Source organism: Zootoca vivipara, chromosome 4 (assembly GCF_965207765.1).
Source record: "Zootoca vivipara chromosome 4, rZooViv2.hap1.1, whole genome shotgun sequence".
Lineage (NCBI taxonomy): Eukaryota > Metazoa > Chordata > Lepidosauria > Squamata > Lacertidae > Zootoca > Zootoca vivipara.
In genome coordinates this window covers 63,801,697-63,827,639 of record NC_142587.1, presented here as the reverse complement: position 1 = coordinate 63,827,639, position 25,943 = coordinate 63,801,697, and the positions used below count along the sequence as shown (strand labels likewise).

The 25,943-nt window shown below is 42.9% G+C and overlaps 1 protein-coding gene across 4 annotated transcripts; it reads left to right on the top strand.

Moving 5' to 3' along the window:
• Positions 1-2,760: 2,760 nt before the first annotated feature.
• Positions 2,761-24,638, top strand: GPA33 (glycoprotein A33). 4 transcript variants are annotated; one of them, XM_088668022.1, is made up of 8 exons: positions 2,810-3,011; positions 9,402-9,460; positions 12,288-12,442; positions 13,725-13,938; positions 16,088-16,252; positions 20,473-20,583; positions 21,813-21,936; positions 23,080-24,638. In XM_088668022.1, the coding sequence occupies exons 1-8, from the start codon at positions 2,992-2,994 to the stop codon at positions 23,231-23,233; spliced, it is 1,002 nt and encodes a 333-aa protein (XP_088524148.1). In that variant the 5' UTR covers positions 2,810-2,991; the 3' UTR covers positions 23,234-24,638. The 4 variants fall into 4 exon arrangements, with proteins under 4 accessions (XP_034970837.2, XP_088524148.1, XP_060129636.2 ...); XM_035114946.3 differs by lacking the exon at positions 9,402-9,460 and having other exon boundaries at positions 2,761-3,011; XM_060273653.2 differs by lacking the exons at positions 2,810-3,011; positions 9,402-9,460 and adding an exon at positions 11,225-11,456.
• The last annotated feature ends 1,305 nt before the right edge of the window (positions 24,639-25,943 follow it).

Sequence of the window (25,943 nt, the reverse complement as noted above, 5' to 3'; positions counted from 1 at the left end):
TTTGGACCTCTCGAGAGCTCATCCTTCACCTCCTCATGCAACCCCAAGTAAAACGCCGCTTGCATTGGGGCAGACTCCAGATCCCACCCCAATCTGTGCACCAGCATGGTGAATTTCGCCCAATACGCGCGAACTGTCATATTTCCTTGGCGTAAATTATGAAGTTCCTCCTTAGTCTGGTCCATATGACTATCGGACGAATACATCGTTTTCAAACCTTCTAGAAATAGTTTGACATTCTTCATGCAAGGATTCCTTGTTGCAATTAACGGTCTTAGCCACTCCCTGGCCGCCCCTGTAAGGTGCTCCACAATAAACGCTACTCTGTGCTCATCATCAGGGAACTCATCGTGGTGCAGCTCAAGAGCATACACAATCTCAGTCTCAAAGCCCTGAAACTCCTTCGGGTCTCCATTGAACTTGCTTACTAGGGTCCCGGCTCTCCTTCCTGGCAGCACTTGGACTTGGGGTGCCCCTCCCGCCTTGTTTTTCTCTGCATCCAGCTTGTTTTGGAGGTCTACCGCCACCGCCCTTAAATGCTGCTCTTTTTCCTGGAGCTCTCTCACCTGTTCCGCAAGTTGTAGCCGGTCGTCCTGGACCTTCTTAGTCTCCTCTTTAGCTGCCTTCAATTCTCCCTGCGCCTGCAGCGACAGCTGTTGCAGTTCTAGCTGGGCTTGCTCAGCGATCTGCCGCCACTTCTCCGCCTCTGACACGCTCATCCCGGCAACTCCAAAGTAGCCCAAAAATGATTAGGAGGTTGCTGTCACAGTGGCCGGAGTGGACTACTTCAGAGTAACGACGCTACGCAGCTCTGCATTTTATTCTTTTATTGGTGCTGCGTATTTACAGTGCTCAAGTCATTGCTATTTACACGGAGCGAGGTTGTCAGTCGGTTTCAGAACCTCCTAATGGCTTTTGGCGCGTCTTTCTCCAACACAAAAGCTTTGGCAGACCCATCCTCTTGCCCCTCCTCTTCCTGCGTAATTCTGGAGTTGGGGGGATGGGTCTTCCCCCCTTACTTGCCCCTTCCTGTCCCACCTGGGACCCTGGCTCCTCTACCTTGCCTGAGCCTCGGACACGACTTCCTGCTTCCCCACTGGAATCGGAACTCTCCCTGCTTTCCCCTTTGCTCGGGGACGGGCTTGAACTCAGGAGGGGAGGGACTTCGCGATATCCCCTGTCCCTCACAGCTCCTCTCAGTGATTTCTTAACTTGACTTATTACCATGAGTTTCCTCTTTCTTTGCAATGTAACCAGTTACAACACCAAGGCATGGTCATTTATGCTAAGCTTCTCCTACCCACTTATCCCACACACCCCACATCCCATTTCTTCCAAGCCATCTTGGATTGCCACAGAACAAGACAAATGGTTGAATAAAAGGTCCTCTTAGGGGACCTCATGAGATTAATATTCTTTCATTCCCATGAGGTAACTCAGAACATAGGAATATGCCTTATACTGAGTCAGGGTGTAAGAATCTCACACCCCTTGCCCTAGATGACACATTAGTGGGTGGTGGCAACAGAGAGAGCTAGAAATAAGATGGGAACCCCAGATTTACTAGGCTACCCTACTGGGTTGGTACTGGAACATGTCACTTTCCTTATCTCAAAAGTACAGTCTTAGAAGAACTAAGACTAAAGGACTATGACACATTAAAACATATCGGTGTTAAGTTGGCTGCAGTATCATCAACTCAACAGAATTTTTAAACAAGGTAAAATGGAAAATGGGGTTGACAAGATAATTTCTGAACTAGATAAAGAACTCCTCTCAAATAATAATAATAAACTGTCTAAAATGTATAATTTATTATTAAATTGGCTCCTAAAAGATGAAGAAGAAGTCAAAGATGTAATGGTAAAATGGGCACAGGAACTCCAAACCTGCTTTAATTTTGTAACCTGAATTTTCTGTATGGACAGAAGCCTACCTAAAAATAAAGACAGTTTGGAAGTACCCTCAGTTTCAGACAATGGACACGAATATACTCCATACCCGGAATTTTCTAACAGTTTTGATGTCTTGTGTGTACCAGATGGACACAGAATGTGTTCCAAACTTGTGCCAAAGTTCATTTTTCTATGTATTGTGGAAGGGCCACATTTCTGGTACTCTTGTATGTGAGTGAAGCAGAAATATATGATAGCAACAACAGAGTGATCTCTCAAGGGTTTGTGAGAGGTAACACAACCCTTTGGCCCCTGTTTCAGGCAACTACAGGTGGTGTCTGAGGAAAGTTAAGAAAAGCCAAGACATCAGAAACAGAATAGTGATTTTCTGAGCTTTAGCTATAAATGTACCCTAGACAGTAAACTGCAGCACAGTGGGTGGAGAAAGTGGAAAGTGTTTTAACAGCACACAACATGAAAACAGTGCTGAACAAACAAAATATTGTAGCACATCTGTCAGGTTAGCAGAATGAATAGAAATTAGGCTAGGCTGCCACAGATAACACCTAGTCTTGGTGTCTTTAATGGCTAAAGCAAGCAGCACTCTTGAATAATCACCATAAAAATTGTAGTTCCTGCAGCAACACCAGTGTGGTCTTCTTACTGCAATATTTTTCTCATGGTACTTGCATGAGCACTTTCACCTGGGTGTTTGTGATACATTATTGCTTCCTTTGTGTACCCGCCTGTCAGAAGGGATCAGGAATGATAGTTTGTTTGCTTAGGTGTGGATAGGGTGACTTAAACAGGCAGGGTAGTTTCCTTCAGCTTGAAAGGGAAAAGATAAGAACACAGCCCTAGTGGTGTGACACAGGCACACAGCCTGCCCTCCTAGTTTGAAGGGGTGGGAAGGTGAGCAAGGGTGAAAGGGGAAGGAAGCAGAAACAGCACATACAACACAGAAAAGGAGAGACAGTCCAAGCTACTACAGGAAGGCAGGTTGTCCTTCCCTCAAACTTCAGATTAATCTTTCATTACCTGGATATTTGCTTGAGTGAGAGGGAAAGCACGCCATAATGGCGAACAAGGAAGTAACATGTTTTATATTCAGTGCAGGTGAGTAGTACTTTTTGCCTACCAGTGGTATGCTAGTGTGATGGTCAGAGAGAAAAGTGACTCTGTCAGTAGATATTTGGTGCCCATAGATATTTCTTCGTACAAATCTCAGACCTTGCAGTCCAACAAATGTATAGTAGATACCAATCTGTTGTGCAGGATCTTAGGTGTCTCCCATAAAGTCTTTCTGTTACTGGGATACTGCACTGACCCTGTACTCATACAATTCTTTGTTGCTGTTGAGAAAATGCTATTTTTTTCCATTGGCGCCTCTTATGTATTCTGTAACAGCTGCGTAGAATGTGGATGAAGAAGCAGTGTTATTGGTACATTTGTGATATTTCCAGGGTTAAGCAGCACAGGACCCAGGACCATACCAGTTTATAAATGCTGACTTTTAAATGTTTAATTTAAATTATTCCCTTAATGTTGTGGGCTACCAGAATGCAACAGCAGTGCCAGACTGTTCATCTAGCATTAGATTAAAACAGAAACACAGAAGCAGGAAGGCTACCCTGGCACACTGCTCTGCCAAGATTTTAATTATCCTAAGTTGTTTGCAGTGCATTGACATGAGGAAAGGAGCATTCTGAAGTGGTTTTCTTAAATGAATGAAGTCTCTCCACTTAGGCTAAGTGGAGAAATCCTAAGCATATGAAGCTGACTTATGCAGAGTGAGGACATTGGTCCACCTAGCCCAGTACTGTATTGCTCTAATTCATAGTGGATCCCTAAGGCTTCAAAATCCGTACATGAGATCCTTTATCCAGAGATGCCAAGGTTGAACCTTGTTGTACATTTGCTGCACTACTGAGCTATGGTCCTTTCCTAGCTTGCCACAGGTGGATATTATGATGGAGATGGGATTTGAGGGGGGGCTTGGGTTCCTGACTCATAGTCTACTCTATTAACCACTACACTATGCATTATTTCTCCCTTCCCTGCTTCCCAGTAGAATAGATTAAAAAGAATCCACAGTAATAAAGGATCCAAGCTCACACCTCTTTGTGTGGCTATTTGTCACAAAAGTGATCAGCATTAAAAAGAGAGAGAAAAGAATAAGTGATGGATGGGACAGTGTTGTATATTCTCATTTCATTCAGGATTAGATACCTTGTAACCTTGGCGGGACTTGGGCTATGACCTGAACAGCACTTTTCTGTGCAATTTGCTACTGATGTTTGTGCAGTGAAGGGGACACAGCACACACTACAGTATTTTCTGAGCTAGATTGTCACTTCTTTTATCCCCCCCATGTAAAAACATGTACCCCATTCCTGGGCACAAACATATGGGAAGCCCATAAAGACTTGTTCTGCCATAGTGGGTGATGAAACTCAGATGATAGGAAGGGTGGCAAGGAGCACCTAAAGTGCATTTAACTGTGGGATGAATTCTGGCAAGCCTCAATAGGGATGAGCAACCAACTGGCTCACCCTAGAAGTGCTCAGCTTTTTCCAGTGCTTGACTGGAACACTACAAGAACCTCCCCTCTGCTAATCTTCATTACCCAAGGTGCAAGCCTTTACCTTGATTAAGTGGCACTCCCATCAGTGCAGCTGAAGGTCCACAGTGGGAGGAGGCAAGGAATCCCAGCACATCTGTGGGTTCATTTGTCACCTTTTCCATCAAGGACCCACCCTTCTCACCACCTATTGCTTCCCCAAGGCAAGACAACCTGTGTTAGGAAAGATGAAGAAAGTGGAGATACTGTTGGAGGCATTGAGCACCAATGATTTGCAGAGCACCTTTTCTCATTTGGGACCTAGGACTTGACTACAAGTCCCAGGATTCCAAGTAGGAAAAGATGTTCCATGTATCAATTGTTGATGCACTATCTCTTGTCTTCTTGGAGTCAAGTTCCAGGTTCCCAGTGTGAAGAGATGCTCCATACATCAAGCAATGCATCATTTCCTTCCAGAGATCCTGGAAGTCTAGCCAGGTCCCAGGTTCTCCATCAAGTTGATGGGAATGCCTGCCACTGCTGAGGACATACCCCATTCCTCTTCCCTAAAGCAGAAAAACCCTTATCTTGGGGAAAGGGGAGATGATTGTGGTAGAGGCAATGGACTAGATAGCAGCAACACTTGGGGCATCTTTTCCTCCTAAAGATCCTGGGATATGGTTATATGGCCCCTGGTAGAAAAATATATTTCTCATGTCACTGGGGTGGGAGTGAGGTCCTGCCACCATCTCTTCCCCAAGTAGGATTTTTGTTTTGTTTTTTTGCTTTGTGGATTGGTTCAAATGGGTGGGGAGGAGAGGGGGTAGAACTAAGGTAGGTTATATGCTTGCGCTGATTTTGCACACATTGATTCAAACAGAGCGATTGCGTATTTGAGCACTCTTGCTTGAAATGCTTGCCTCACCATCTGTGGATGAAGACATACAAAATAAGTTACAGAGAAACTGTGATCATTTAGAATTCAACAGGTACACCTTTCATAATAAATGAACTCCATGTTAACTGTGGGATTTGTGCCTGTTGTACACCTTCTTAAGACACGAAGAGTGGATTTACCTAGAATATAAGACAGAAGTAGATCAGGAACCCTTTAGTTATGTGATAATTGGAGCAAACACCATAACCTGAATGTGAGAAACTTGTGATAATCAGCTATCAAGTGATAAAACACCATCATTCACCCAAACTGAATAATATTTTCACTTTTTAAACATTTTCTTTCTGTTCGAATTTTAACAACTGGCTGAAGTATTTCTCCTGCGTTCTGTTGCAACTTTTGAAAACTACTCATTGAACTCTGATGCTAAAACTGTCGAACTGATGATTTGAAAGAGTCAAATAGGCAGCTTACTGCAGCAGTTTGGATGTTTGACATAGGGGTGAGCTGGGACAAACTTCCTGAAGCTTGCCAAGTGACCTTTGGCGAGCCAACCCTTCTCATCATAACCCGCCTTATAGTGTTGTTGAGGCAACAAAATGGAGGTCAGGATGTATGCTGCTCTGATCTCCTTGCAGGAAGGGCAGCATAAAAATGTCGTAAGCAAACAGAGCAAAGTTTATATGCTTACACAGCAGCAACGTGGCCCCATCCACCCAGAAACTGTACAAAAAACAGTGTACAATGAGGAGAAGTTGGACCGCAGCTGCTGCCTCTGCCTCTCCAGAAACCTGTGAAATAGCTTTCTGTGTATGATACAGGCTATTCTCTGTGTGATCAAGGGCCCTGCCTTTTGTAGGGTCCTCCATTGTAGCTTCCATGCCAGGGGTGGGAAACTATTTTCAGCCCAAATATCACAGTCCCTTCTGGGCAATCTTTCCAGAGCCACAGGCCAGCGGCGGGCAGAGGCCAAGGTGGGAACGGCAGCAAATGTGAAAGTTACCTTTGTACAGCAGGCTAGTTTCTATGCACATTCCCACACACCTGCTCTTGCTTATCCAGGCAAACAAGAATCAATTGTCCCAGTTTCAGCCAGACGAAAGAACTCAAGGAGGGTACAAAGAAGGGTTGTGGTCTGATGAAAGGGGATGTGGCTGGGAGGGGGGGGTATGGTCTGGGGAGAATCCCAAGGGCCAGATAGAAAGCTGATGGGAGCAGAAAGAACAGCCCTGAACAGACATGTCTCCCTGCATTCCTGGCACACAGTTTCTGACTGTCTATCTGAGCAGTGGTGTCCAAACTTTTTTCCGAAGAGGGCAAGATTTGATGAAGTGAAGGGCCGTGGGGGCTGACCAAAGTTGTTGACCTTTTTTTAAATTGAAGTTGTTGAGTTTTTTTTTTAGGATTTTACCCCAGGAAATAAACTGCCACAGGGGCGGGCTGGATTAGGTCCCCGAAACGGACTTTGGACATGCCTGGCACTCTATTTATTGACTCTCTCTTGATGATGGATTTCCTTCTAGCATTACAGAAAAAAATAGTACAAAGTTAGTACAAAGTTTCTGTTTAAAGTTCTCACGAAAGACATCTGTTTGTGACTGGGACACACTCTCTCGTATCATCCTGCTGATCCTCAAACGGATATGAGCATGCTTCCACTTGCCCGATCATAGCCCCAAACTTGCATTTTGTGCAAAGGTATGTAACAGAGTTGTGAAGACCTTCTTCCGAAAGAAGAACAGTTCTGAGAGGAGAGGATATTGAACAGAGAAATTGGAAGGGCAAGGAGAGTGGGTGACATATAGGGGAAACTACAATATAGCAGACACACACATTTCACAGGGCTCTCTGGATGCTGCAGGTGAAGCTACTCTTGCTTTCTGGACCTCTTCTCACTGGGAGCAAACGATCCATACAATCCTGCAATAAACTCCACTCATTTTTTGCTCTCACCACCCGCCTTTTGGCTCTTCCTACCTGCCACCAGCATGTAGCGACCAAAAGAATATCCCCAAGGGAATGTGATCCTCAATAGAAAAAAATGACTTGAAGCCCTGTTCTAGACATAATAGTTATAATAATTTTATTTACTGTATCCCACCCATCTGACAGGATAAGGAAGTCTATGTGGGGAGGATTTATAGTAGAGATAAAGCAGGTAGGGGAAGGGTTGAGCCTTCTGCTCTCTTTCCTGCTCTCCCCTCCCAAAACCTGTTTTTCTTTTAAAAAGAATTATATTGGAGCTCCGTTACTTTTATTTGTTCATAATGCCTTTTTCAGTCCTTTGCTTCCTGGGTATCCTAACAACAACAACAACAACAACAACAACAACAACAATAAAAATAAAAATAAAAATAATTTATTTATTTATACCCCGCCCATCTGGCCGGGTTCCCCCAGCCACTCTGGGCGGCTTCCAACAAAATATTAAAATACAGAAATCCATCAAACATTAAAAGCTTCCCTAAACGGGGCTGCCTTGAGATGCCTTCTAAAGGTCTGGTAATTGTTGTTCTCTTTGACCTCTGATGGGGCGGCATTCCACAGGGTGGGTGCCACTACCGAGAAGGCCCTCTGGTTCCCTGTAACTTGGCTTCTCGCAATGAGGGGACCGCCAGAAGGCCCTCGGCGCTGGACCTCAGTGTCTGGGCAGAATGATGGGGGTGGAGACGCTCCTTCAGGTATACTGGACCAAGGCTGTTTAGGGCTTTAAAGGTCAGCACCAACACTTTGAATTGTGCTCGGAAACATACTGGGAGCCAATGTAGGTCTTTCAGGACCGGTGTTATGTGGTCTCGGCAGCTGCTCCAAGTCACCAGTCTAGCTGCCGCATTCTGGGTTAGTTGTAGTTTCCGGGTCACCTTCAAAGGTAGCCCCATATACAATTAAAATCTTAAAATATTAAGCTTATTTTATAAATTCCCATGGGTGGGTCTAGGGCAGGCATAGGCAAACTCCGGCCCTCCAGATGTTTTGGAACTACAATTCCCATCATCCCTAGCTAACAGGACCAGTGGTCAGGGGTGATGGGAATGGTAGTCTCAAAACATCTGGAGGGCCGGAGTTTGCCTATGCCTGCCCTAGACCCACCCATGGGAATTTATAAAATAAGCTTAATATTTTAAGATTTTAATTGTATAGGGCACCCCCACCCCTGCTCCCGACCCCCCATATTTGTGGGATTTTGTTAAAGTCCTATCTCTGCATTTGCTGGTCTTAAAACGATTTGATCAGTTTCCAAAACCAATTTATTTCATATTTTTAGCCTATTTTAACTTGCTTGTTCAATGGACAGTTGTTTTTTTAAAAAAAAGCATTGACGGTTAGCGATGTGATGAACATCGCAGGAAGAAAAGAGAAAGAAATACAATGGATGCAGAAGGAAGCATGCCAGGATGGAACAAAACAGGGAGTTGTCAAAGCCCAGAGAAAAATGCAGCGATTATTGCTTTGTTCTCGAGGATCTTCCCATGTTGAAACTGGATTACAAGCCAGTCAGGGAATTTCAGCGCAACAGAACAGATAAAAGAATAGACACCTAGGAAATTAACCCATTGCTTGCCTGTTGCCAAGCAAACTAGGTATAGAAATCTGATTAGAAAAGCGTTTCACAAAACACAGAGCAGCCCAGGCATTCCAAAGCACCTCAACAAAAGTTGCTTCTGGCAATTACCTCATTGACTATGTCAATGGGAATTGGGAAACCCAGCCAGATGGGCGAGGTATAAATAATAAATTATTATTATTATTATTATTATTATTATTAAATGCATGACTTCATTAAAGGCTGCCAACTTCACTGTTGCCACTCCAAACTGTTGAGTGCCCTTGTGATGACTGCTTGGACTTATTGCTGCAAGACTCTGCTTTTGTTGGCTTTTGCTTCCTTGTTGTTCCTTCCAGTGTGGCCTTCTCTGTAGTGGCACCCTGACTAGGATAACCTCCCCTTAGAGGCTCAATGGACACAACTTTAGTGTAGTTCCAATGGATGGTTAAAACACACTTGTTCTCTTAGGCTTTTGGATATATCCAGGGCTTTTTTTTCCAGCCAGAATTCGACGGAACTGAGTTCTGGCACCTCCCAGGAGAACAAGGGAGGCATTTATGGTGAGTTCCAGCACCTCTTTTTCTAGAAAAATAGCACTGGATAAATCTGGGTGCCTCCAGCTCCTGGTATATTCTGAATTGCCCCTCTTTTTGCAGGTGATGGTTTAAATATTGCATTGTGTTGTTTTATCTGATATACTATGTTGTTGTTTTATACTTTTTTATTGCATTTTTGAAAGTTACAGAGAAAAGGATAAAACAAAAGTTGCACCCGAATACACAAAAAGAAAAGAGAAAAAAGGAAAAAAAGAATTAAAAAGATACACACAATTGTTCAAAGGATACAAACTGTAATTAGAATATTCTATACAAAAGGCTCCCAGAAAGAAATCACATTAATATTTCTTCTTTCCTTTCTTTCCTTACAAACACTTTCTTTCTGTTCCACTAAACTTGTTTGAATCCCTGATATGCTAATTGACTTCCCTCTATCCCTTTGCAGCTTCAACACTTCTCATTTGTTACCAATAATCTGTATTCCTTTATTTAAATCAATTATTTTCCATTATATCTGTGAAATTAATCTAAGCACAACCAAGTATTATTCTTGGAACCATATTTAGTCAAGTAGTTTTTGAAGCAAACCCATTCCTTTTTTACCTTGTCGCCTGAGTGGTTTCTGATTAGTTCTGTCATTTTGGCTAGTTCGAGGTACTCATTCAACTTCAATTGCCACTCGTCTTTTGTTGGTATTAACTCACTTTTCCAGTATTTTGCTATTGATATTCTAGCTAGCTGCTGCTGTCACGTAAAGAAACACTCTTTAATATTCATTTGGGATGCTTATCGTTAAAATGCCTAATAGGAAAGCTTCAGCTTTCTTTAAAAATGTATGTTTTAGCATTTTCTTTAGTTCTTCCTAAATCATTTCCCACATTTTTTTACATTTGGGGACCTGTCCACCACATGTGGAATAAGGTTCCTTCATTTTGTTTACATCTCTAACACTTATTACTGTTATTTTTATTTATTTTGACTAATTTGCTTGGGGTCAGGTACCATCTGTGGATCATTTTCATAAAGTTTTCTTTTATCCGATAGCATGCGGTGAATTTTAAATCTGTTTTCCATAGTTTTTCCCATTTTTCCATCTCTATAGGATAACCAAAATCATGTGGTTATCTGATATACTATGTTGTTTTATATGTATGCTGGAAACTGCCCTGCGATTCCTATGTAATTAATCAAGGGTGGCCTAAAAGAATGGCGAACAAATAAAGTGGTCTCTAGACTTGAGAAAATTCCAGTGCCATAGACATTTAAGCCAAAGAATTCTGGGAACTGTAATTTAAGGGTATTGGGAATTGTAGTTCTGTGAGGGGTAAACTACATTTCCCCAGGATTCTTTTTTTTGGGGGGGGGCGTCTTTTAAATGTGCTTTAAATAAAAACACTGGGAATTCCTTAGTCCCTGACCCCTTCTCTTTAAACTCAGCTAAATCCCTCATCAGGTGGGAGAAGTTCAAGGGGTTCCCAGGTTACCTTGGTTACAGAACAAATACAGCTTTCTGATAGGTTCTTAGCATATATGATTTTTTTATAGAAACACTCCCCTCAACTTAAATTTCAGTGTGCGTGGGGCGGAGTTTTCTGAGTGAGGCATTTCTCTGCAGTTTCTCTAAAAGGGTTGGGCTCTCTCACTTCCCCCCCCCTACCTTTCTCTTTTCTCTCTCTGAAAGCTGGTCTTATGACCTGATTATAAACCCATCCTGGAGGAACCGGTTTCTCCAGCACAATTGAGTTACCTCAGAACATAATAATGTACACTGCAAGAAACAAAAGCCTTGTGGGCACACTTGTTTGCTCCCTGCTGCTCTAGAGCTGAGAGAGGATCTGAGAGCCCTGGCCATCAACAGCAAGCTAGCTTTTTCCGTAGACAGAAGGTCTGTCCAGGAAGTAAGATATAGGATAATATGCAAGTAGATAAAATCATAGAATTGTAGGGAGCCTTACGGGCCATCCAGCTTAATCACTTGCTCGTTGCAGAAAATTCAGAGGTAGGTGGTTGTGAAGCATCTATTTCAAGACCTCCAGGGAGGTAGTCCACCCTGCCCTTGGCAACTGGTTCTGTTGTCAAGCTGCTCTTACCATCAATAAGTTTTATGTGTGCAAACTGAATTATGGGGGACAGCGGATGGAACCCCCCACCTGCCATCCCTTATCGTACTAGTTGCAGACAAAAAAAGTGGAACTGCATTATGTGTTAACTGGGTGTGGTAACAATAAAAACTTAATGTTCAAAGGACCTTGTCCCCCTGTAGATACTTCTTTCTACATCCCTGAATGAGTCATTGAACTCAGCCTCTTGGAAGCCGGGGTGGGGGTGGGGGCGGGGAGGAGAACGGGAACAAATAAGATATTTGAGAACATGGGGTGTTTTACTGTATAAACTGATGTGATATGCACAGATTACTATTATTTTATTAATAGTTTTACTGATTGTTCTGCAAACCACTTTGTGACCATCTGTGGTCTATTAATACTGGAAAGAACTAATGCTTCTTGCTTGCCTGGATGGAGGAATGTGGGTGTGGATGAAGAAAGCTCTGGTTTTCGTGCAGCTAGAAGGTAACCTACTGTACAAAGGTCACATTGATTGCCCTGCCTACCTATGTCTTAAGGGGATGCAGCCTTTGGGTTGGAAAAAGTTTCTCCAACCCTGTCCTAGAGCAAGCGAGAAAGTGAGTTTCTTACAGAAGGCAGATACAACGCAGACACAATGCAGATGTGTGATATCTTAGTAGGGCGTCCTAACTTATGCATGCTGGCTTTCCAGTCAAAGTGACAAAGATAACAGTGGACCTTCTGACCTCTCTTTCTCTTTTTAGTTGTGGCAGCTGTTCACGCCCTCTCCGTAAGCACACCTCAGAAGCAAATGCAAGTGAAGAGAGGAGATAATATCACCCTACCATGTACCTACGAAAGCTCTGTCGTTAATCCAGCTAAGGGGGACATTGTTGCTTGGATGAAAATGCCAGATGAGGTGGGCGGCCATGGTGCAAGGCATATGATATGCATGAGTGTCTGGGAGAAAATGGCACCCTGTGAAGAAACAGGTGTGCCAAGACACCAGAGGAGCCTCTTTGACCTCTGTCAGTGAGGGTTCCTTTGGTCTTGGCTGCAAGAGGATGGGGCCAGATGGTAGCCTGAATTTTGTTTTAATTCCAGATCTTTACTCTTGTGACACATAACATCAGTCTGTCACTTTGTCTTTGATCCAGCACTTGACAGGGGCAGCCAGTCATGCATAGCAACTGGTGGCTCCAGATATCCCCTAGGGCCTATCCAGTTCAATTCAATGTGAGCTGGATGAGCAGTACTGGTTCAGATGGTTTAAAAGCAAGTCTGCCTATGTTCAGCGGGGTTAACTCCCAACTAAATGTCCAGTACCCCAGGTCTGTGCACGACTACATGGAGGCAAGTCTCATTGAATAAGAATATTGTACACTTGGAGCATTGCCTACTACAGTGGTACCTTGGTTTACAACCATAATCCGTTCCAAAGGTCCGGTTGTAAACCAAAACAGGTTGTAACCCTAGGCGTGCTTTCACCAATGGGACCTTAAAAAAAAAAGGGTTGTAATTTTAAAAAATGGGTTGTAATCCAAAAAAAGGGGACACACACTTCCAGGTTTTACATGGTTGTAATCCAAAACAGTTGCAAACCAAGGTACCTCTGTAATGTTTAAGGCTCCAAAGGAAAGGATTTGGTTTGATTGATTGTTTGGAGGCAATGCAGCAGATTGACTTGGCCCCTAAAACAACTTTAAGCTCATGAAAGATAAGTTTCTGATCATATTTTCCCTGCTGCTGCCAACCATGTACATAAAATGTATTTCTTGAGGATTGAGAGGTAGGGATGGAAGGACCTGTCAATTTCAGTTTCCTTGGTTTCTTATTTTTTCCAATCTTAAATTCAGTTCTCCAAATTTTTCCAGCAGCTTGTGTTTGCTTTGTTCATGAAAATTCATCATTTAATGTGAAATTCTTGTGATGAACATGTATTTGTATTGACTAATGTACACTCTTGACTAATGTACACACTTTAAAAAGTGATTTCTTTCCCTATTATGCATTTTTTTTTAGAAAAAAAAACTACTGAATTGCCTCAGCAATGAGACAATTCAGGAGACAGGGATAGGTTGGGTCTTCTTGTGTTTTGTTTGTTTATAATTGTTCATAATTAGAAATACTATAGTGACAAACAAAAGATTTGTGCCACAATAATTAAGTCTTTTAAATTGATACTCTTCTCTCATTGTTAGGTAGAATTTATTAACCGGTACCTTGATGATGGTGGAACATATATTAGCAATGCTTATAAAGGTCGGGTGAACTTCTCTGGCAATATAAATAATCGTGACATTGGCATCATCCTCAGTCAGGTGACCTTGAATGACAATGGTACCTATGAATGCTCAGTCCGAATCCGCGATGATCCTCCCTTGACACATTCAAGAATGGAACTTTTGGTCCTTGGTAAGGCATTCTGCCCTTTGTATACATACCGGTACCAGTCTCACACCTTAGTTCAGTAGCAGCTCACAGCAAGCAAGAAGTGCTGCTTGCAATGATCAGGGACTACTTGGATCGCTAAAACTGTGCTCCATTGCAACATAAGGCAGCCTTGCACATTTGTTCTAGATGATGCTATCATGTAGTATTTGTGCCTTGGATCACTGGACTTCAGCTGGTGGATCAGGACCCACTAGTGAACTGTAGCCTAATCCGAGGTGAGTCATGATAGGAGCACTGCCACCATGCAAATATATGGTAAAAGATTAAGAAATGGGTCCCCAGATGCATATTTGGGTTAAAAATGGATCCTGGGTCTGAAAAGGTTGAAGATACCTGCTATAGATTATCTTAGAGACATGGTACACACGTCTTTTTTTCCCATCCGGAACTCAGTTCCAGCACCTCTCAGGTGGGCACCATTGTCATTGTAAGGGAACAAGGGAGGCATTCATGGTGAGTTCCGGCACCTCTTTTTCTATAAAAATAACACTGTTGGTATTCATGACGGTGGAACTTCGGGTTTTGATCTTCTCGGAAGTTGAACATTTCGGCTTTCGAACGTCAAAAACCCGAAAGTAACTGCTTCGGTTTTTGAACAATTTTTGGAAGCCAAACATGCCACATGGCTTCCGTTTTGAGAGTCCCCCAAAGCCAGGCAGCCCCCGAGCGGAATGATGACACGAGACCACCTTCTATGAGATTAAAATTGGCCACAACTTTATTAAGAATTCAGATGTAGGGAGACCTTGGCTCAGACATTGGGTTTATATCCTTCCCAGCCCCCAGCAGGGGATCTGGGTAATTTCAGGGTTATCCAGCATGTGTGGGGGTTGGGCTAGCTCTGGAGAACATATGTTCAAACAGATAGCCCGCCCCCCTTGATCGCAGCCGCTGGAGGGGGAGGGCAATGACAGCTTATTGCGTAAGGTCAATGCCTCCCCCTTAGCCCCATTTACAGGAACCCTGTTATCGCCGCAGCAATGGGGGCAGGGGGTCACCGCCCCACGCCCCCCATTTATGTAGATGACTAAAGGATTCTGCCCAAGGCCTGCATCTGCCAAAGTTGTGACGAATTGCTACGGGAAAGGCGAAACCTGCCAATGCAGGGAAATTCCTTTCCGGCCCTTCAACAGCATCGCCTGCATGCGTGTATGCCTGTGGAAGAAAATAACCTGTAATGCAATCATTAATTTTTTTGGGCGTGGAGGGTGGGAAATCTCTGGTTGACTGCTTCCCAGGAATGACTGCTTCAGTCGTGTGAACGGTAAGGTTACCTCCTCCTACCTGGCCAATCTCCCCAGCAACGCCTCCCTGAGCTGGATTGGACAGGTAACTACGCGGGCGGAGTCTACCAGTATCCAGCCTGGGAAGGCAACGCCGGCCTCCAAACTTCCAGGGCTGCCTCAGGGATCCCAGGGGGCTGTGCGCGACCGCACAAAATGCGCCTCCCCTTTTATGTGGGGAACGGTCATTATATTGAGGCTTCCGTATTGCGTTTTCATTTTTCAAATGTTTTGGAAGTCAAACAGTCTTCCGGAACAGATTATGTTCGAAAACCGAGGTTCCACTGCACTAATGGAGAGAATGGTGATGACAGCCATATATTTTAACCAAGTTTTCAGTCAATGGGAATATGAAGAAGTGAGGAAGGTAGGAAGTTGTTTTTATAGCAGATAACACTACCCCGTGTTCTGATAGCAGTTCTCCAGGAATTCAAATGTCAAATTTCATCTTGTTGCAAACTGACCCGTGATCATTGGATGAAGGGCACCGTATAAATTCAATAAGTAATCATTTTAATATTTTCCATGACTTGCTACTGATCCTTAATTTGAGTAGTTGAGGTATGAACTTGATAACTTCTGCAAAGCATGTGCACTTCTGCTAAGCTATTGCCCCCACCCAGTCAGCTTATGTGCCTAAAGAAAATTGTGAAGATGTGCAGATTTTGGGATAAAACTGTAACGCGTCACTGTTGTTTGTGAAGGTCAGATACATTACTGCTGGTGATGGGATCTGAAGACAGAATATTTTTTAGGTTCTCCCCAACACAACAGCTTCCATTCTTATGTTGCTGAATTTGCTCAATTTATTCTTTCCCCCTATCTAGTGCCTCCATCCAAGCCAGACTGCAAAATTATAGGGACCACAGAATACGGACAAAACATTAACTTGACCTGCAATTCTATCGAAGGATCCCCCAAACCCGAATATTCCTGGCAAAGCTACAATCCAGAAAACAAACCACGAGCACTCGTAGGAACAGTAACGCCAGGTATGCAGTGAGATGTTGGTACTTTGTGAAAATCAATTTTCTGTATTGTTTTTAAATGCATGCAAATATTTTGAAGACTATTAATGTAAAAATAGGAATGAAAAACCATAATTTGAATTTAGTCCTTAAAGTGTTATCTAGTCGTGTAGCAAGCAAGCACTGTGTAGATGTGATCTTCCCTTGTCCATTCTTATGTTTTCCTTCCCTCACTGGTCATCTCTGCCATTTTCTTCATTCCTGATTTCATTCAGATTACAGGCAGCAGCCGTTTTAGGCACATCTGATATGTGTGCAACCACACACATGCACTGAACCCAGAATTGACTCAAAAACATCACAAAAAGGAGCGGAACAGGGTGGGGGCGAAATGGGGTAATTGCAGGCTTTTTCAATGGTGCTTCAGATACCTTGAAAATTAGTGCTAGCTCAATTGCAATGAACCCAGAATCATTCCCACTGCCTGATTATTCTCTCACAATGATTAAAATCATTACAGTACTTCGAAAACATACATTAGTTAATGTAGGGTGAAGATAGACAATTGTTCACCATGAGGCCATTAGCCACAGTGGGGCTTGTAATTACTGGGTAATCTAGTTGCTTCTCTCTCCTCCTCCTGCCAAGTGGCGGTAAGGAGGACTCTATCATGCTCTCGCCTCTCCAGTTCTCTGATGCGCCTGTTCCAAGCTCTCCCTTGTGGCACTGACACAACCAGATTTCCTCTACAGCAATTAAGAGATCCAGACTTTTTAAGCCTACATGTGTCAGGCTGGGTACGTGGGAGGTTGCAGCACACCCATCTGTCTTGGAACAGATTATATCACTGATGAAAGAGAGGACGACACTAGACTCTGCATATCTGTTTCCTTAATGTGAAACCACAAACATTTGTTTGCATTTGATGTTGAACAGCATTGCACAAACCTAGAATCATAGAGTTGGAAGAGACCACAAGGGCCATCCAGTCCAACCCCCTGCCAAGCAGGAAACACCATCAAAGCATTCTTGACATATGCCTGTCAAGCCTCTGCTTAAAGACCTCCAAAGGAGGAGACTCCACCACACTCCTTGGTAGCAAATTCCACTGCCGAACAGCTCTTACTGTCAGGAAGTTCTTCCTAATGTTTAGTTCTTCCTAACCATCTCCTGTTGGGATGCTGATTCCAGCGCTGATGTAGTGCTGGCTGAAGTGACCAATGCCACTACCCTTTGAGATGCTGTGAGATCACTTGAAGTTTATGCAGCCTAATGATGTCAGCAAGATACTTGCTACCCTCTGTTCCCCCTTGATCTCTGTCCCTCATGGTTTATTAAATGTAGCAGACTTGTTGGGTCGGGAACATGGTTAATGCTTCATTGCTTGAGGGGATGGTTCCTGCAGCCACTCATAATGAAGCCTCATCCCCATCTATTGCTTTGGACTAACTACTGACCAGTTGCCAATGCCCACTTTTTAGAAATGTGTCTGAGAGGGTTATGATGGGGCACCTACAGTCATTCTTGAATGGTTTACTGTAGTAGATTATCGAGTTCCAGACTGAGTTCAGACCTGGCCACGGGACTGAATCAGCCTTGAATCAAGAATGAGACAAGGGGAGTATGACCTTGCTTCATTTGCAATTTATGTGTGGCTTTTGATACCATTGACCCTGGATATCAGGGGCACAGTATTACAGTACAGTGGTGCCTTGCAAGACAAATTTAATTCGTTCTGCGAGTCAGTCAATTCGTCTTGCGAAAAATTCGTCTTGCGAATCACGGTTTCCCATAGGAATGCATTGAAATTTCTTTTTTGCCCATAGGAACACATTAAATTTCAATGCATTCCTATGGGAAACCGCAATTTGCAAAACGAATTTTTTGCAAACCAATTCGTCTTGCGAGTCACTATCAGATCGCAAGACGCATTCGTCTTGCGAGGTACCACTGTATTCTAGCCCTATTTATAGAGCGAAGAATAGCATTGGCAGATTGTTTTTCAGTTATGCCAGAGGACACTGGAGGGTGCTGTTTTATTCCCAATGCTATTTTCGATCTATATGAAGCCATTAGGACTGGTCATGAAGGAATTTAGGACAGGATGCTGTCAGTAAGCTGATGACATTTCTCCATAACACCTGAATCAGGAGAGGCCATACAGGAGCTGAACTGGTGCCTGGATGAGCTAGATGAGGGGGAATAAATTGAGCTTAATTTCTGACAGGACAGAGGCCCTGTGGCTCTATGGTTCTGGTGCATGAGAAACTGGCCAATTGCCTGCTCTGAAGAGGGCTGCATTTCTTCTGAAGGAGCAAGCCTAGGCATGTTCCTGGATCCAGGTTTGTCCCTGGAGGTTTAGTGGTCTTGGTAGCAAGGGGTACATTTTACCATCTTAGCTGGTATTTATTTTATTTACTGTATTTAGATGATTTTTGAACCACTTAATCAAAGAGCTAAGTGGTGTGCAGATAAAATTGCAAATAAAGCTAAAACCTACAAAACAATTGAACCATTTTAATGCCTGTTCCATGACTGGGATGGCCTGGCCACAGTAGTCCAGGTATTGGTAACTTCAAGACTGGATTACAACAACACACTACGTAAGGCTTCCCTTGCTCCTGATTGGGAAACTGCTGCTGGTGCAGGGTGCAGCTCTATGATTGGGGACCAGAAGTGAGATCTTGTCCACATATTGTCCTCAAAGTTCTGCACAGTCTACTGGTTTGTAACTTGGTCAAGTTCAAAATTTCCCAATTAGTACATAAAGCCCATAACAGCTAGCAACTAGTTTGGTTGAGGGGTCACCTTGCCCATGTGGGCCTATTCAACTGCTTACACTTTTATGTGTACTATGTAATGTTTGCTGTGCATTTATGGGGAGGTGATGGTAGTGTGGTGAAACCACTGCTTTGGAATTCACAGTCTATTGACATTTTAGGCATCTGCTGGAGATATATATATAATTTAGCTGCCTTTGATATTTTTAAAAAGCTTTGTTGATATCATTTTGTACTCTGCTTTAGGTGGCCTACATATTTTTATCACTAGTTCTTCAGCTAGCCTTTGTGAATGCAGATTGCACACCCCCAAAACATGCTACCTTTTGATTGTCTAAGCCAGCCCTTAAAATATGGTAGCTCATTTGCAAAGAAAATGTGTGCAAAGCGTGCTCGTTCACCAGTTTTGCCCATAGGTGGCATCATCACACCAGAAAATAGGATCCCAGTCAGGCACTGTAAATACTGACATAATCCCCATCTCTAGGGGTATTGGCTAGTTTATTGTATTTTTCTCATTTTGCTTCAGAATAAAGATTTAGCTCTGGTCCATATTTTTATATATTAAATTGTCAATCAAGAAATCTACAAAGATCAGAAAAGTGCAACTTAAAGAGCAGGGTCCAGTTATCGCTGCAATTGGAGCCCATAATAGAGGATGGAGGATAGGCCTGGCATATTCTTGCATGTATCTGTATCCATGTTAGGATTAATGTAAATTGCATGGAAAAAAGTTCATAAAGCATTGAAAACTGTGGTACAGTCACATGAAAGCACGGAACAAATGGGGTTTCATGTTGTTCCGACGACCCACCTAGTTTCTATGTGGTGTGAAATGCGGAACTGCTAACTCAGTCACAAGCATTATCAGAAAGCCAGCATTATGCACTAAACTGGATTCTAATCCCTCTTCAATAGTGAGCCAGTCAATCTCTTTCATTTTAACCCATCACATGGATTGTTGTGAGAATAAAATTGGCGCAATGGCCGCCTGTACTGACTGGTTCGTTAAAACAGAATAAGGGACTGCATTTGGGAACACATGGTGACAGATGCAGTAAGCAAAACCACACGCATGGCTTGCCTGCATCTTTTCTGCAATTGATCCTTGCCAGAGCTGAGGCTACTGGGCAATGCTCCAGTTGCTATGAAGTCATCATCCAGGGTCCGTAAGATTCCTGACATAAGGTGGATTTACCGTATATTCCGGCGTATAAGACGACTGGGTGTATAAGACGGCCCCCAACTTTTCCAGTTAAAATATAGAGTTTGGGATATACTTGTCATATAAGAAATATGACCTGGTGTATAAGACGACCCCCGACTTTTGAGAAGATTTTCCTGGGTTAAAAAGTAGTCTTATATGCAGGAATATACAGTAAAACCACGATACGGCTGAAGACACTGATTCTATTCGCACCTGCTAAATAATGATGACCCTTTGCATCTTCTCTTTTGCATCAGGAGTGCTTATGCTGAAGAACATCTCTATAGACACCACTGGCTACTACATCTGCCTTTCCAAAAACTCTGTTGGAGACAGTTTATGCAACATCACTGTTAATATCACACCACGTAAGATTGCAACATGCAATGGTGGGGTGGGGGGGAAGAAAGCCTGGTTATTGTAATCTGATGGGCAAAGCATTTAAGTCCCTAAACCACCCCACGTCCCATTTTAAGAACTAGTCTCACTTTGCATAGTTGCAAAGCTTAGATGTGGCTGCAGTCGAGAATAAGCCCAAGATTTTGTGATGATGTATGGCTCCGAGTGTGTTTCCACCCTAGGTATTTGCTGCCTAATAGCCATGTTTCGTTTGCTCACTTTTTAGGGAGTATCTACATGGCACCATCAAATCATTCCCCTATTTCCTCTAGGCCCTTCCTCTTTTTTGAAAACAAACCAAAACAGCACCACATTGGTACATCACCAAACTCAGTTATCTATTTTCCCTAAGTGGCCTGGTTTTGATGTGTGTAATAGCATATTGATCAAGCAAGTCTATTGTCATTCATCTATACCTCACACACCTCCTTTACTATTTATCACTTTTCTGGCCAAGTGACATTTTAGCTGTGTTTCTTTTAAAGTGACCTTTTAACTTGCCTTCCCACGTATTTTAAATTATTCTAATACTAATACAATAGAATTTAAGAAAAAAATAATTTCAGTGAATTAAAAAATGATGTTTTAAAAGACCGGCTTTCTCTATCAGTGCCATTTTATCAGCATGTTTGTTAGACAAGAGGCAAGTTACTTCCTTTTTATTCTGCTTTTAAGTAGAGCGGTCATTTTTATGAGAAAATTTATTTAAATTTATTTAAATTTTCTTTAACATTTTCTCTCACCACCTAGAAAAGCCCCCCCTTGCAATTTTTTGACTATTCTCCCCCATTATTGTTGTTCTTGGTGGCAGCTGCCATTTCCAAGGTGCTGGGAACCCCCCCCCCCCAATTAAGTAGTAAACTACCCTACTCCCTTAGTGAACCACTGAGAAACTGTTAGATAATTTTCCTTGGGGTGTGTGTTTTGAGTGATCATTTTCACATAACTCAGTTTTATTCATTTGACCCCAACAGCAGTTAGAGGGCCACAGTTTCCCTAATCCTGTTCTACAGAAACCATCTAATCCAACCTAGATGAGTCCCTTTCCTGGCTTGTCATTCACAAGTTGCTATTTGTTGTATTATATTTAGCCAGAGCCACCCTCAGGATAGAGGGAGAACAGTAGTAAGAGCTCTCAGTAGTAAGAGATTTTGTTTTTCAACTATGAGTCGAGTAATGCTAGTATTTTCTTTTACAGCATCCATGAATTTTGCCCTACTTGGTGGAGTCATTGGTGGGCTTGTTGCTGTTATCATTATTATTGCTGTTGTGGCTTACTGTTGTTGCTGCAGGAATGGGAAGGACAAAGACTATGAGATGACGTGAGTGCCTTTCATTAGAAGATGGGGTGGAATAAAAGTAGCACGGAGAAAATACATATGCACCTATGGGGCAGCCGTCTCTCTCTACCCCTCTACAATGTCCCTGTTACTGCCACTTCCAATAGCTTTGTACTCAACATTTCCCCAACAAGCACAGCAAGTGCCGAGCTTTCTAGCTGCTAGCAGCAGGTAGAAATGGTTTAAACCAAAGCTTTCCAAACTTTTCAAGTTGGTGACGCACTTTCTGGGCATGCATCATTTCACGACACAGTAATTCAGTTTTACTAGCAAACCGGAGGTTGAACCCCTTTCAGCCCCAGGAGGAGTGTGGGGAGCGTTTGTGTGACACATCTACACACTGCAGCAGAGACATTAATGTGTTGTGACGCACAGCTTGGAAAGCTCTGGTTTAAACAAAAGCATGAGGAAAGGCCTTGGACCCCTTGGTAAATACTTCCAAAGCAATTTCAATCTGCTGAAAGTATGCAGATTTTTGGGGGTGTGATTTTCTCTTTTAAAGTCCCACTTCATGGAACACAGTAACACAAACATCCTGTCTCCGTCACTTCCCACACTGTGGAGTCAAAACATACACAATCATGTGATAGACAACGATCCCATCACTGCAGACACAGGGAATGAATCTTCAACATTTACATTGTGCTAGTCCTCTTTTTAGTACGCATAACAAACAACATATGTGAGAGGGCTCTGGAAAGCTTAAGCAATTGGAAATCTACCCAGTAGGTCAGAGACACCTCTTTGCCAAACTGAACTATTAAACAATTGTCTCTGAAGTTAAGTTGTTAACAAGAACCAATTCACTCCTCACTTTCAGGTTTGTGCCTGAATTACTATTTTTACATACATGGGCAAAGCATAACATGATGGTGGTACCACACAGATATCCACAGGGAGACTCATGAAACCTCAAAAGCCATGGGACCGAGTAGTAACTTACTAGTAATACTTTCTGGTAGCAATTCCGGAGGTAGGAACAGAACAACTCCAAAGCCACTGAGAGGTCAAGGAGAACCAACAGGCCTGCACTCCCCATCTCTTTCCTATAATATTGAGTCATCAGTTAAAATTGAATAGATACAGATAACTGAAAATCCATCTTCTTCTGCACCAAATTATTAGGGAGACAGAAAATGGCTATCAACCACCTGTTGTAAAAATACGGGGACCTGCTGAAGAGGAGATTCAGGACGAGGAGCAAGAAGAGGAGCAAGAAGAGGAAGACAGGCACCACCCAGTACAGCCACCCATTTCCAGAGTGTCTCCAGAGGTTTAAGAAGCTGTGGCCTAGAGATGAGCATTTCCATTTGAGGGGGGGGGGGGGAAGACTGTTGATGTTAAATATTTCTCTTTCACCTTAACTCATGTGGCTTTCCAAGACAGTATAGGCAGCAAGTTTGTGGAGGCCAGGGGTCCCCAAACTAAGGCCCGGGGGCCGGATGCGACCCAATCGCCTTTTCAATCTGGCCCGCGGACGGTTCGGGAATCAGCATGTTTTTACATGAGTAGAATGTGTCCTTTTATTTAAAAGGTATCTCTGGGTTATTTGTGGGGCATAATAATTTGTTCATATATTTTTTCAAAATATAGTCCGGCCCCCCACAAGGTCTGAGGGACAGTGGACTGGCCCCCTGCTGAATAAGTTTGCTGACCCCTGGTGGAGGCAAAATCTGACTTGTTTCCTCATATGCATTTAGTGCATATCTACTCATAAGCTCCTTTCCAATTTGCCCATCAGTCGCCTCACAATGGAAAAGGGGGACTCCAGGACAACTGTTATATTGTCAAATTGACATATATGTTCCATTCAAGTTTTCATGTGCTGCGATTTGAATTATTGTGGACTGACACTATCCAGTATATAGGAAAACAGGGATCTCTTTTATTTCACTTTTCACTAAGTAGGGCACTGCAATCCAAGAAAAAAGAAAAGAAACCTAGAGCCTTTAGATGAGCAGTTTAAGACACTAGTTGTTACTTATTTGTTGTGCAGGATCTACATAACACCCCCTATAACTGTGTTGCTATTATCAGAGCATTAGTTTCCTCAATATTCAAACCAGAAGCTGCTGATTCCTCTGTCAGTGCATTATTGTTTCTGCTTTATGGAGTTAGATACAACTGTCATGCACATCTCTTGGACAATGCAGACATGCCCCATCTCTATTATTTTAAAATGGCTCTGCCCTCTTAATGGCCATCCCACATGTTAGGAAAGGATCAGACTTTTCCTGCTTTTGGAATGTATTTTTAAAAATATATCAATTGCTTGCTACAAGCATTGTCATTGCTAGTGCAATTAGTGGTACCTCCGGTTGCGGACGGGATCTGTTCCGGAGCTCTGGTCAGATCCCGAGGTTTCTGCAACCAGAGGTGACTGTTCTGCACATGCACGCAGCACGTAGAGTGCTTCTGTGCATGCAGCGAAACCCGGAAAAATACTTCCGGGTTTGCTGCTTTCGCAACCCAAAGTTTACATTACCCAAGGGTAACGTAAGCCAAGGTTCTACTGTATACTGCTAACAATTTTATTTAAAAAAATCACGTGGGGGGGAATTAATTTTCAGCTACTTGGAAAATCTTTAATACATGGGTTACTAATGATCCATTTTCTTAGAAATTTGCTGTTTTTGAAATTGCATTTTTTTAAAAAAAATAAATAAAGTGACACTTCACCACTACTCTAAGCATTGGCTATCATAGCTGAACTCAAACTGAAACATTACATTGAATGAAGCTGCTTTCTTTCCACCCCATTCTAGTCCAGTACTTGACGCTCAGTCTACATTATATTAACATGCCTATATAACTGCAGCCATACTGGATAATGTAGAATCTAGCTCACTAGTGCATCCTTGAGCATCCTGAAAATCACATATTTGAAATATAGTCACCCTATTTTTCGGTGACAAGTGCCAAGGAGGGGAAATTCAGCAAAGCTTTAAGAACATGCCAGTACTTCTGATGTTTTGAGTACTTACTTCCCAAAGCAAGATGTCTTCTTTTAGTACACACCAGGTACAGCACAGGGAAAGCTCCCAGTCCCACCAACATACTGCAGACAACAGAGTGCACTATGACTATAACTATAGGCCACACAGAGGTGGGGCCTAGGCAAGGAACAGTAGAGCAGGCATCCCCAAACTGCGGCCCTCCAGATGTTTTGGCCTACAACTCCCATGATCCCTAGCTAACAGGACCAGTGGTTGGGGAAGATGGGAATTGTAGTCCAAAACATTTGGAGGGCCGAAGTTTGGGGATGCCTGCTATAGAGGTTAGATGTGTATCACTGCAGTATCTGATCAACAACTAACCTAGTTTGAAATAGACGCAGTGAGTCAGGATCGGAAAGGGTGGATGGGTGGATAGATTTTGGCATCTGCCACAGAACTCTGTCCTCAACATACAGCTGGCTTTGCAATGCAGTCCCTGTAGTCCTTCACTATTCTTGCCCTTGACTAAATATCTCAGTTCTGCAAAAACTGTTATCTTTGTTATTCAAACAAGTTAGTAAATTTATGCTCTTTTTCCTAATTGCCAAATACAAATTAAGAGCAGACCTCACAATGGGGCACTGAAACATTAATTTCATTTCAACAAAGGATGCTTAGGACCTATCATCACTAAGGAAGATTACAAGCTTTGTTGTCTGCTCCATTTTAGCTCCACTCTTTTCCAAGCGCTTTTCAGAAAACAGACTTATAGAATCATACCAGGGGGGGGGGGGATGCTGCCCTTACTAACTTTGAAATCCTTTATGATGACATGAGGTAGTAAAAGGAATGAAAGCCTGAACAAAGCTGAATAGGAAATCTGCCGAATCAACATGTAACACATAAAAATGTCAATGCTTTATGTTCCGGAAGCAGTAACACATGTGCAGGTGGGTCTTACTGAAAAGAGAATTTGATGACACAGAAGCATCAATCAGATGGAGAGAAGGAAAGGCCTCTAAATTCCTGGCAATGAACTTCCCCTCCCAGGTT

Coding starts and splice junctions, on each gene's coding strand:
- GPA33 (XM_088668022.1), top strand. CDS start 2,992: ATGTTTTATATTCAGTGCAG. Junction 9,461..12,287: donor GAACAAGGGAGGCATTTATG/GTGAGTTCCAGC, acceptor TTCTCTTTTTAG/TTGTGGCAGCTGTTCACGCC. Junction 21,937..23,079: donor GACAAAGACTATGAGATGAC/GTGAGTGCCTTT, acceptor CCAAATTATTAG/GGAGACAGAAAATGGCTATC.